Source organism: Parus major, chromosome 5 (genome assembly GCF_001522545.3).
Source record: "Parus major isolate Abel chromosome 5, Parus_major1.1, whole genome shotgun sequence".
NCBI lineage: Eukaryota > Metazoa > Chordata > Aves > Passeriformes > Paridae > Parus > Parus major.
Window position 1 is genome coordinate 27553692 of NC_031774.1, and position 13562 is coordinate 27567253.

Genomic DNA, 13562 nt, shown 5'->3' on the forward strand with positions numbered 1-13562 from the left:
TTGTGTTCCAGCAATCCTTTAAAGAGGTATTTAGAAAGAAAACCCAGATGAGCTACCCAGTGATTTACATTTGCTGTCATAGACAATTGTTTCTTCTTCCCTAGGCCATGTTTTCTCTAAGCACAAGCTGAAGAAGGCCATCATCCTAGTTGCATCGCTTCATGAACTAAATGAAATCGAGCATAAGTACAGCAGAATGATGGAAGCCTGAAGGAGGTGTGATGAGAACTTTCTTAGGGAGGACATATGGCCTCTAAAGAAAGGGTCTTTGGCAGCCAGCTGGAGATGGCACAAGTATTTATCAAGGAAACAGCAGCAGCAACAAAGGTCTTCCTCTTGTGCTGGATGGATAGATTTGTTACAGCCATTCAAGGGGCAACTGGTTTTGGCCTACCTCAAAAAACAGCCTTCCAGGTTAAACTGATGTGGGAGGAAGCTCTTACTCTAAAAGAAACCCATAGCTATAGAGAACCACCTGCACACTTCGACTTGTCTCTCCTTGCAGCCTCTGCTTTCAGCCAGCTCTCTGCTGTAACCCAATAAGGCAATCCCTGTGAATAAAGAGCACGTGTACGTGTATATATGGACCTGTGTGTTCATGCATATGTATAGATACACCACAGGTTTTGAGACAGCATAATTTTTTCATGCAAATCTTCTTTCAGCTGCATGACCTGATAGTCTTCAGCCTCTTCTCACATCGGACTGGGTGTTGCTTCTTCTATTTATCTTTGTGTCCATGAGGTCTGACATCAGAATTCTTTGCCACACAAGTAAAGCCTGATGATACTCATCATGAGCAGTGTCACGATAGCATCAGATTGATTAGAGAACTTTGTGCAGCCAAGAAAAGTGGACTTAGAAATAGATTAACTCTTCGCAACTCAAAGTTATCTGTTAAGTGGCACTGATACTAATGCATGTTGGATGTATTTTTTTAATCTCGATGAAAGCAACCTGCAAAGAAGGTATCCTTAATTGCTTTGTACAGATGTTAGAACTGTTACAAAGAGAGTGATCTGCTCTGGGTCATGATGTAAATCACTGACAAATCCAGCACCTAGATCTCCCAGGTCTTAATCCATTAAACGGAGTCAGGTTTTACATGAACATATCATCTGCACAAACAGTCACAGCTTCTGCAGAGTCAATGATAGATTTTGACTGCAGAGGCAAAAGTGAGTTTTTTCTTTGTTCAGAGACAAGGCAGTGGGATGAAACTAAGGCTATTCTTTCCCCTATACCTCTTAATCCCATGAGAGTGTTTCCTAGCTCATATCAGGAGCAGATAATGACCAGCACAGAAGTGGTGAAATTCATGGGCCAGAGAATTACAAGTGGATGAATTCCAGATCTCAGCCAGTCTAAACAGTTTTCTACAAACATTGCTCATTTGTCTATCCCTTGTGTGGAAAACCCCACAGGATACTCTCTGAGAAGGTGCAAGCCTCTGAAGTGTTTCTTCCTGATCTTTTGCTCAGAAATGAGGGAATTCACGCATCATGGAACAGCCTGTAAATCCCTCATGGCACATCCTTAGGAATTCTCAGGTAATCCAGAGAGCATTTCCAAACACCACTTGCATGGGTGCCTTGTGCAGCTGCTGTGTTCTTCACTCCAGAACACTGTCCACGTTAATAGCACTAGTCTTGGTGCATTCTTTATCAGTCTGCAGCATAGAAAGACATATTCAATCCTTTGGGAAATGTTTGATGGATTAATTAATGAAAAATGATCAGGGAGAGAACTATTAAAAAACATAGGAATTAGTTGTAGGTGAAGGATGCTGATGATATCTGTATATTTCTGACCACATCAGCCAGGCAAACATATAACCTCCAGTTTTTCATTGGCCTTTCCAGAGCAGTGGTGACTGCAAAATGGTCTGGAAACACTTTTCTGGAGATAAACAATGGAAATGAGCTAACATTAAAAATAACCCTAAAGGCAAAAAAGAAAAAAAAAAAAACAAACAAAAAAACCCCCACTTTGAAACAAAGGAAGGGTGGAGTAAGCAACCCTTTTGGAGAGACTTATACTCTGTTTTGTGCTGCTTACAGAACCCAGAAATGCTAGTGAAGGTTGTGTCAGAAATCTGTAAGCCATATGCCTATAGCTGTTATGTACAGTGTTCTAAACGTTACAGAAATTAGGGATCATGTTACAAAATTTACAGCAGTTAAAATTAGTTTGGGAGTAATTTATCTTTTTGCCATTGTTTCAGCATGTGCTGTGACATGAAAAGAGGAAGTTCTGTTGCAAAAAATATTTTCACCACAAAAAGATATTTTGCAATAGAACAAGTTTTCCCAAGATTTAATTCACTATTGAGTGAGACATAAGCCATAGGAAAAACAGTTCACTGTGGTAACAACAGAATTAAGTACAGGTAGCTAAAGTAATTTGACTCTTGGACTGCATTTTGAATTTTTTCACAGTTAGCTTGTAACAATGCAACTAAATGCTTTCTTGTAAATGACATATTATGGAAAACAAGAAAAAACATTTTAGAATATTTTTAAGTCAAAGCTTCAGGTGTAATTTTGAAAGCTCCAGATTGAAAAGCATCTTTATTCACAACTATTACATCTATTGACATCAGGAAAACTATGCGTATCTCTGCTTTTCTTTTAATGCAGAAAGTGTCTAGGATTTGAATCTTACAAGTAAACAGTTCAGAACTTACAATTGTCCAGCTTTTCACTGGCCTCCCTTCTGCCTTACTTCTTGGAACTGATCTAAACAGCACATACTTTCTCAAAAAGACTTCTCTATGACTGGCAGGCCTGGTAGGAGCTTCTGTCAGATGGTATTTTCACTAGCTAAATTCATCTCTTGGTTCTGTGTACCTTCATCATATCACAAACTTTGAGACAAGTGCTTAAATTGTCAGATTTTCTCATAAATACATCAGAGAAATTATGAGGGACTGAGTTTAATGGAGTGATGGATGAATATCAGCTCCAGGCTAGAAATGTTTAGAAGGAGGGGGACTGATGTCTCCAGAAAATCCATCAACTTCAATTAGCTAGAGTGACCTTCAAGGAAATTCAGTAGGAAGCAGCTTCACAGTCTGCATGTGTGGCCTTGTGTGGTCTTCAGGAAAAGTAGAGATTTCATTACTGAAATCTTGTCCTTTATCGTAACACCTCCTCTTTCCCCCGCCAATGCAATTGCAATGTCCATTGTGTTTGTGACCCATATTTCTTTCTAACACTCTCTATACAATATAATGGGTAGAAGTGAGCAGAGATTTAGTCAGGCTTTGAATGTACAAACCTGAACACCTGTCACATTCTCTGAATCCGTCAGTAGCAGAGCTGAGGAAAAAGTCTAGACGGAAGTCCTAGATGTGCATGTACAGTTACAATTGAATTAAGACTATTCAAAGCTCAAGTGAAAGTTAGTTAACCTGGCTTACCTCCTGCAGAGTTTTTAAGAAAAAGAAACAAGGTTACATGCAAAATGCATGTGTTTCTTTCTTTCCTCTCACTCTTTCATTACCCTTGAGATTTGTAATGGCAGCCCTAAGATCCACAGAAGGTTAAAAGGGATAAACTGGAGAACAGGAAAGAACTGAAATCAACCCCATTTTCTGGGCATAAAAGACCTTGTTTGAGGGTGAAGCTGGAGAAAAGTATGGTAAGACCATAAAAAAGGGGTCTTCCAAGGAAAAAATGGGTGTTTAGGGGAATCTGTGGACCCAAATCTTCCAGATTACCTTGTGGACCTAGATGAGGCTGGTGGTGTTATTCATAATGAAATGAAGGTAAGGAAAGTCAATGCTTTTACTGAAGACAACTGTGATATGGTTTCTCGTTTATGCTAGGGAATTACTTGATGCAGTTCTATTTTCAGTGCTGTAACTCTGGCTAGGCTTACTGGTTGTGGGATGTAAGCAGGGCCTGGCAAGTTCCCTCCTGGATGGTGCTAACTTCACCAGATGAAGTGCTCATGAGCGGGATGACTCACACTACCTCATTTCTTCATTATTACGCAACTTGCTTTTTTTCCCACAGTAAGGTTTTCTTCCACATTTTTTTCTCAGGTTTTTTTTTTTTTTCCCTTTCACTAAAAGCGCCTGCCTTTATCATGATTTCACCCTGAAACAGGCAAGGGAATTCAGTAATGCAACCTGGCAGGGTGTCAAAAATCTATTTTCTCAAGAGGAACAGGAAAAAGGTAATAATGGTTTGAGGAACTGGAGAACAAATGCGTCCTATGTAGACTACAATTGGTTCATCTAAGTGAACAAAAACAATGAGCTCTGAGCCCTGAGGAAACAGCGCAAGGCTCCAGCAGGGACAAAAATAGCCCGGACGAGAATCCCTTGGTTTTGAAGCGCGGAGTGGCCGGAGCCGCTGCGGGCGGGCGGGACCGCGGGCTCCCGGCGCCCCCCGCAGGGCTCCAGGGGCTCCACCGCCACCGCACCGGGCCGGATTTTAGGTCCTACCAGCGGAGGAGCAGGTAGAGTTATGATCAAGCAATATATACGTGCAAAAATTCTGTCATTCGTACACTAACCAATCGTATTCTTACCGGCTCTTTTAGCAGCATAACTCGGAGGAGAAATACAACACCACGAGAAAGAAGAAGTCATGTATCCTTCCCAAGTTAGTTATGTTTAATGGTACCTTTTGGAAACTGCTCACGTACCAATTAGACTCAATGACACTGACCAGTCTGTAGCCTGGGACTTAATTGTCTAGGTTCACTCCATGAATCACATTTCCCTTGTCCTACAAAAACTTCAGCTGTACAGTAAACTGTATCCTTGATTGTGGGCAGGACCAAGCCCACTAATTAAGCCCACCAATTTGAGAAAGAAAATAATGTAAAGAGATAACACAAATTAATTCTGGATTGTAAAGGCAGAGTTCTTGACGTGGCTTCAACCCTGTGATGTGAAATCCCTGCTCAGTGCATGTCTCTGGCTGTCTGTGGATCTGGTGCTGCCAGTACTGAGAGATAGCATCACAATAAAAACATGATGTGTCTCTCTGCCCACACTTAACTAAAAGATCAAAACAGACTTAGGTCTACTTTCATGTAAGTATGAGGAAATCTCCCAGTTTTCTTATGAAATGTAGAATGGATACAGTATCATATCTGAGCTTAGTCACCAGGCATAGAGTAGACACTGCTAGGGGAAATCAAGACAAAAAAATTTCCAGCACTCATCCGTTTTTTAAAAGAGGCTTCTCTAACTAATTATGCTAAGGTTTTAAACTGGAATTGTAAATAAAAGGAAACAGCAGGGAAATGTTGCCTGCTCTCTCAAGACAATGTGTCAAAAAACAGTTACAAGGAAGACTGAGAGAGAAGAAAGGGCTGCGGGTGGACCTTATTGCAGCCTTCTAGTACATAAAGGGGGCTCCAGGAGAGCTGTAGTGGGTCAGCTGACTAGGGCAAATAGTGATAAGACAAGGGGTAATAGCTTTAAACTGACAAAGGGTATGTCTAGATTAGATATGAGGAAGAAATTCTTTAGTGGTAATTGACTAGGAAGGTGGTAAGGGTGGTAAGACACTGGAACAGGTTGCACAGGGAAGCTGTAGCTGCCTCCTCCCTGGAAGTGTTCAGCACCAGGTTGGATAGGGCCCTGAGTCATCTGGTCTAGTGAAAGATGTCCCTATCCTGGGGACAGGGGACAGGGGCATTGGAACAAGGAAGGGGAGTTGGAACAAAATGATCTTTAAAGTCTCTTCCAACCCAAGCCATTATATAATTCTATGATAATTACTACTGCACTAACCTAATTGGTCTTATTTTAGATGAATTTTATTATTCTGAATAGTAACTTAACTCAGTAAATACAAATTAGGGGATAAAAGACATCAGCCTCAATTGACAAAAGGCTTGTGCTACTCCAGATGAAAAGGTTATCTATTCTATGTCCATAACTTTATAATGACAGATTTAGCAGAGTGATGATTTGGGTATGAGGCTATGATTTGCATATGAATGCTGTTATCTAATGGATGTTGTGTCTCCATATGTTTAGAAATGAAGTTTGCATCCATATGGTTTGAACTCAGATACAGGATTCTTAGTTTTTTGTGTTGTCTTTCTGAAGATATTCAAGGGTGGCTTTGACGATCTGAAAACTGACCCAAAGGCTTTGTTTGACAAACTCAAAACCTAAACAAAATACATTGTTTTCCTTCTTGGTTTTGCTATTCCCAAACAAAATCTCATTTTCCCTCAAAAACAAGGGAGACTTTGTCGTTCCACGGGCAGAAGGCCTTGAATGGGAGACGAGGTGCCGGGGGCAGTGCAGAGTGCTTGGAGTGAGTGCTTCACCATATGCTGGCCGTGACCCTGCAGGGTAGTCTGCTGCTGCTTTATTTTTCACAGGAAACATGAAAACAAAGATCAAGGCTATCAACACCTATAAAGATTTCAGAAACCTGCAAAGTTTTCTGTAGTGTCTTTGCTGAACCCTGGTGAGAGCATTTGCATTGCACTAATCACAGTTCTGCAAATAAGTTAAATATTTGTTCCGCACATTTGCGAAACTGTGGCACAATGCTGCCAGTGTGGCAGCATAGCTCTGATATTCCCTTACAGGAGCAGCAACTCAGTCTATGACTAATTAAACAAGAGCTGTATGTGTGGCTTGGATTGAGGTAATACACAGTGTGCAAATGTTAATCATTACTAAGCTAAAGTTAACCATTACTTCTGTTAGGTGTGTAATCTTATAGTACAGACAGAAATCTCACTTGAAAGTGTTCCTTTGTAATATTTTTCTTAGAGGGATGCAGATGTATGAATTATTCATGTTGCATGTGAAATTATGCTGTGACCTATAATAATAGCCATTGCTATATTTTGTTATGAAACCAGATCCATACTAAATTTAAAATCCAAGCCTGTCTGCTAAAATCTACTGCAAGCTTCCAGATTTTGGCCCAGAATTCTCACTCTTCAGTGTTTTTAGGCTTTTATTTTTCCAGGTCATCTGTTTCATGGAGAAAGAACATATAACCATCTGGGAGATTAGCATATATATTTTATGAAGCAGAGTAGAGCTCTCTCTTTACTGACTCAGATGCTGAAGACCCAGATTTGCAGCCTGCCTCTTAGCTATCACAGCACAGTTCATAAAGCTTCTGTTGCCAGTGGCTTACCCCTCTCCCCCTCATCAAGAACAAACCTACACTAAAGTGATGTTGGCAGAGCAGTACTGTTCTAAAGTGGGGGAAAAAAAGCCAGTCCAGCTTTACAGCAATGTAGAGAGGCAATTTTTAATGGTAGTATAATCCATTTGTCAGTAAAGCTTACGTTGTTTGAGGAGAAATTATCAGCAATTGATCAAACCTGGCTACTGGAGTGCAATTCATCTCCAGAGTGGCATATATGGCTACATCTGGGGATACAGCCATGGAACACATGTGTGGTATATCCTCTGAAATGTATAAAAGCCAAATGAGAGTGCTGGGTTAATTTAATATGCAATATAAATTACCACAGGATGTAAAAGGAGTGAGCTGCAATAAGATGTGCCAAGGGGCATCTCCTTAATCTTTTATATTTTCTTACCGTGCTGGTAGAGATGTGCTGTCATGTCTATAGCTATAGTTGGAATTAGAGTATGTTTCTAGTACTGCGGTGTAGTTGGACTGTGCCAGCAGTCTTTCCTTTTTTTTCTTGACATTCCTCTTCCTTTTGTTTTTTAATACCATTCTATTTTTTTTTTTCCTTTACAGATCACAGATACTAGAAGCCTAGACTAGCCAACATTTTGGTATCCAGTGTAGATTTATAACTATGGACTGCCAAGTTTTAATAAGTTTTAGAGCTGAAAAGTCCAGTGGTAGTCTGCACAAGCCTCTAGAAAACATAGGACAAAATCTGAGATCATAATCCTAGATTTGTATTAATAATGATACTGAATAAGCAGAATACTTTCCATTGCTTCTTAAAACAAAGACAAGCCAATAGATTGGCCTTTTTGTTTACCCTCTAATAATTAGTTAGTACTTTTAAAATGTAGATGCAAAAATGAGCCTGAATTAAAAGCTTTGGCAACTTCTCAGTTTGAAGAAAATTTGAACTAAATTCAGGGTATCATCTGCATCTTCTTTTGAAACACATTATAACAGAATCCATGACAAAACTTTAGAAAGTGAAGAGTGTGTATTCAAATACAGACTTTAAGAACTGGATCTGTTATGTCTAGAATCTAATTTCCATTATTCAGGTTTGCTGAATAATAATGGGAACAGATACAGTTCTCATCTATTATCTTATCTACATTTCTTATTTGAAAATGCATAAGAAGAAACTTTCAATATAGGATTTGGGCTATATGTTCATCTGAAAGGCATGCACCATTTCAAAAATCTTTCTGTATTTTGCCAATGCTAAAATGTCATCTTTTAAAGACTGCACGCAGACAGTCTTTAACATTCTTTTCATCTACCTTTTGCCAGTTATTGGAATATGAATTTAACATTTACTGACAGTTCTATTTACCTTGATGCTAAGAACAGCCTACCCAATCTGGCCAGATCTTTTTGTTCAAAAACCAGTCTCTGACATGTCTGGTAAGAGATGCTAAGAGAAGTCTGTGAGAGTGGGAAAATCCTATGATGGCTCTTCAGAGTATTTCCCTGGACACTCTCCCAGGTCCAGGCACAAGCGGCTTCCTGAGCCAGTCACACCACTTCTGCAGAAATAAACATATAATCATGGGAAATAAAAAATAAAAAAATATAACATAAAAAAATTAAAAAACCCAAACAAGAACAAAAAAAGAAGAAGGTGTCTTTTAAAAGCAAAGCTGTGTACTTTGATATCAAGGCATTCCACAAGATGGCAGGATTCTGTCTTGGCAGGTCACTACAGCAGGCAACCGGAGCCTCTACAATAGCATTTTTTTTCCTATGATAGTTTTCACCATCAGTAATATAACTCTACTTTAAATCTATCAGAGCTCTATAGCAGTGATCAAAATAAGTGGCAAACAGCTGAAAGACAGGAGGCCTTTATTTTCTTATGTCTTACATAAACATTTACATTTTAAATTACAACATTTAAAGCACCATATTCACATAAAGCATAACAATTTCTCACTGTGTGACTTGAAGAAATACTTTCTTTTTCCTACATAAAATTAGAGAGAAAATTATTGCATGCAACTGCAATTACTTTAACTAGGAACATTAACAGCAGTCCTTCATATTCCATCTCAGTCATCTATTATTTGAACTCTAAAAACCATGAATACAGCTATTTGTTACCCCTTGTCTTCATGATCAAGACAAGGTAACCTAAAGCTGGGATGCTGCTGAAAAAGACAGGTGGCTGTCCCTTTCACCTGTGGTGCTTCCTTGTGCTGGTTTTAACATCTGTGTGTACAGTCCTAATGCAAGTCAGATCAATCTAAAAAGCTGATTGAAAGCTAGCTGCTTTTATTCAGAGGCTTAATTTTCAGCTAGATAAATGAGCTGAAATGACTCCGCAGCCACACAGTCACTACTGTTCCAATCAGGAAAGCAGGTCAAGCATGTGACAAGGGGCAGGAAAGTCCCTTTCAGCAACAGTAGTAATGGATAAGCTTACACTAATTGTGAAAACACACCCTTAAGTAACAAGGGAATAGTGGAGAGGATGCATCCTCAGTTCTGCCCTCACTGACAAGAGGCAATGGAGAGAGAGGAGAAAACCTAAAGCTCAGTTCTTAGACAAGTTCCATTGAAAGCTTGTGCTGGAGCATGCCTAAATCTTTCACAGTGAAATGTTAGTTCTGACCTCAACTATACATGTTTTGCTCTCTATCTGTAAAATAAGGAAACTAATATATCAGCTCTTTCTAGACCATGTTGGTTTGGTTTCTGTGAGAAATAAAGGCTCTGAAGTTTGGGGGGGAAAGAGAGAAGATAGAATAATTGTAGTCCCCAGTAGGGTTCTCTGTAATATTTGTCACTAAGGTTCAGTTTTGAGTGGTGCTGTATTCCCAGAGAAAATTCAAGTAAATTCAAATATTTTACAAAGAATGATAAGGATTTTGAATGAATTCAGAGCATGTTATGTTTAGGATCTTCATCATTCTATTAAAAGCCTAAACCCTGGTTCTCCCTATGAAGATGCTACAGCATAATGCTAATGCAAGGATAAATAAACAAAACCCTGACTCATAAAATTAAAGAATTACTAGCAGCTACTCTGTACATAAACCAAATCAAAGGCCTCACTAGGGGATGGATATTTTTAAAAAATCTCTCCATCTTGCAGAAGAATTGTGTAATTGCATTTACTAAACACTAAAGAGTAACTAAGCCCTACATTTTATGTGTTAGTGGGAAGACATCAGGTGTGGTCAGGGTACTTGGGATGCTCATTTGGCTACAGTGGTGATTGACAGTGGAGATGATAACAGTTGTTATGATGAAGCATGAACACAGAATTTTCATTTCCAGTTTTACCACTGAAATTCAAATGAGTATTTTAAAAAAAAAAAAGATGGAGTGAAAATGCGAAGAAAATCTCCCAGTAATATCACCAAACACAAACAAATTCCATTGACAAGATCTGGTGTCTCCACAAGCTGTGAAAACGTGGTAGCAGGGAGAAGGAATTAGGATTTTCACGATCGAGCGGCTACAAGCTGATTGCGAGAGTGAAAAGTAAATTCTGTTAATTTTTAACAAAGGCATTCAGCAGGGATACACCCACGATAACCTCGTGCAGAAACCATCTAACACCCGTGCATAAGTTCGGGCCGGTTATGGCAGACCGAGGCCTAGGAGCAAACAGACGCTGCCCGGTTGCGGCGCTCCCGGGCTCGGGCCGGCCCCGGGGGGCGCCGCCTCCGCCCGCCACCAGGTGGCGCCCGCCCGCTCCGCCCTCGGCCCGCCCCGCCCCACCCCGCCCTCAGCCCGTGTCATGCCCCTTTCCCAGCCAATGAGAAGCCGTGGAGAAGGCGGAGCTCGGAGCGCGCGGCCCAATGGGAAGCGAGAGCTGAGCAGGCGGGGGCCAATCGGAGGCGGACCGGTGAGTGCGCGACTCCGGGCCCGGGGGCCGGGCGGGGAGGGGGCGCGGCCAAGGGGGCGCGGCCCCTCAATCAGGTGAGGGCGGTGCTGACTGGCGGCGGCGGCGGCCAATGGTGGCGGGGAGGCGGGGCTTTTCCTGCCCTCCCCTCGCGCCGCCGAAGCTGCCAGAGAGTCAGGTGGCTCCGGGATGCGCGGCGGCGGCGGCAGGAGGCGGAGGCGGGCGCGGAGGAGGCGGCGGATGGGGGGGATGCGGCGGCTCCTCCACGGCACAAGCTGCCTGGTCTCGCCCCTGCCCGCGCTGGGCTGAGGCGGCCCCGCGCCGGGAAGCCCCGGCGGCGGCGGCGGCACCTGGTGCCGGCGGGCGCCGGGCCGCATGAACAATAGGCGGCGGTCCCGGCCCCGCCGTCCCCCGCAGCGCCCGGCTGCCGCGGGCGCCTCCCCCTATGGAGCAGCCTCGCCATGGAGCCCCTCACAGAGCTCAGCCAGGAGGGCGCGGGCGGCGGGGAGCCGCCGGGCGACGGGCCTCTCTGGACCGCTGTCTTCGAATACGAGGCGTGCGGCGAGGACGAGCTGAGCCTGCGGCCGGGGGACGTGGTGCAGGTGCTGTCCCGGGACTCACACGTGTCCGGCGACGAGGGCTGGTGGACGGGCAAGATCGACCAGCGCGTCGGCATCTTCCCCAGCAACTACGTGAGCAGCGGCGTGCAGGGGGGCGGCCCGGAGCTGCGCGCCCGATACCCGCCGCCCCCCGCCATACAGCGTAAGGGAGCCCGGGCCCGGGGGCTCGGCGCGGCCACTCCGCCGAGAGGGAAGGGGCCAGGGGAGAGGCTCGGTCCTGCCCCTCTACCGCGGGCTTGGGGTGGGTAAAGGAGCGGGGACGAGACCGGCGGAACTGCCGAGGTTGTGGGCGAGCCGAGGCTCGGCCCACCCGATGTGCCTGAGGGGAGGCCTGGCCCGGTCCGACTGGGTCCTGTTGGAAGCCGGTGCTGCCGCTGAGGGCGAAGGGAAGGCCCATCCCGGTGGCCAGCGGCCGTGGGAGGCCGCGGGCCCAGCCGGCGGCGGGGGGCCTGCGATGGCCTTCGGCAGCGAGCGGAGGGGCTACAGCGTCTCAGTCTCCCCCGCCCTGGGGCCTCCCCAGGCCCCCGCGTGTTCCCATTCCCACCCGCGGAGGTATTCCTGCTGCTCCAGTGCCCTTCTGTGTTCCAGGCTAGCGCGCCGCTCCCTGGGAGGCAGAGCCTCCCTCGGTGTGTTGTTAGCGTTTCAGCGACGCCGGGAGCAGTTTCCCATTGTTAGGACCTGTGTTTCCAGGGGCTGATAAATTTTCATCAAGCGACAGAATCCTGGTGGCTGGGCAGTAGTGGAGTCACCAGGGCTCTGGTCATTCTGCCTTTAAGAATATTCTTAAAGAAATGTTGCCAGAAGGGAAGCAGTTGTTTTCTGAAGTGTTGATTCACTGGTAATACTTGATCCGTCTTACCCTACTTACTAATTAAAAGCTTATTATTTCTGACTGAAAAAGTCCTAAATTGACTTGTGCTACCAGGTTCTTCTGCTCCCTTACAAATTCTGTCCTAAAATACCTGTGAATGAGTTGTATCCATGTTTGGATATCTGGGCCTGCCTGAGGGTCATTTGACAATGTTGTGATGCTGAAGGCACTGAGGCATTGGTTTGTTTCCCTGAATTTCAGTGCAGTATCAAAGCCTTTCTTGGAGATGGAGAATAGGGCTGTTTCATCTCTACATTTTTTTAGTCACTGTGTACAATGTGGAAAGAGAAACAGCATGGAATGACTTTCTAGATCTTGTTTATCACCATTGGCAATTCGGGCAAGGTGCTTTTTTTTGGAGGGACAGAGAAAAATCTTCAGACTAGTAGGCTTTTCTAGAAAATAAAGGAGTGGAAAGATGCTTTGTCCTATCTAGGCCATATCTCCAAGGAATAGAACTAATAGCTTTTTGTCTTACTTTGTATTCTGCTTGAAAGTATTTAGGTAAAACTCAGTAATTTGTAGCATTGCCCTTGGGCTCGTGAAAGGAGTAGGTGCTGTTCCTTTCTTTCATGCTGCAAGTAAGTTATTTTTCATGCATGTAAGTTATTTTTTTTCCCCACACACAGAAAAAGCTGTGGATTAATGCTTATTAGGTTTTGCTTTTGAGATACCTAAAAGAGCCATTTCTATGGAGAACTAGTTCTAAGAGACCTTTTTGAACCCTCAGCTTCCATTCTGTTTTGAGTGTCCATGTATAGGCTGTGTAACTGTGGATTCTCCTGTCTTGCTGCCTCTTCCATGGTTTGATAGTTCACAAACAATTGTGGAGTTGTACCTTCCCCCTTCGTCTTTGCCTTACTCTTCCCATACCTCAGCAAAGCTCCACTACTTCTCCTCTGTCAAGTCACCAACCATATGTTCATGACAAAGTAGAATTTATTGCCCTCCAGAGGTTTGTATAATGCTTAAGCGGTATGTTGGTTTTTTTAAAAGAAACAATGCTGTTTCGACAGGAGTTAAAATTGTTTGCCATTTAATTGGATTTTCAAGTTGAGTATTAGAAATCCTTT

General features: G+C 43.5%; 1 protein-coding gene across 3 annotated transcripts in view; it reads left to right on the plus strand.

The window, feature by feature from the left end:
* Positions 1 to 11343: 11343 nt before the first annotated feature.
* MAP3K9 (mitogen-activated protein kinase kinase kinase 9) overlaps positions 11344 to 13562 on the plus strand; it is a 61922-nt gene continuing 59703 nt past the window's right edge. For 2 of the 3 annotated variants that reach the window (XR_001522326.3, XM_015631813.3), the window contains exon 1: positions 11344 to 11760. Coding sequence is in view for 2 of the 3 variants with exons in the window: in XM_015631813.3 (XP_015487299.1) it covers positions 11460 to 11760 (301 nt within the window). In the remaining variant the exon portion in view is untranslated. The remainder of the gene's footprint in view (positions 11761 to 13562) is intronic. The other variant, XM_015631814.3, reaches the window with a different exon arrangement.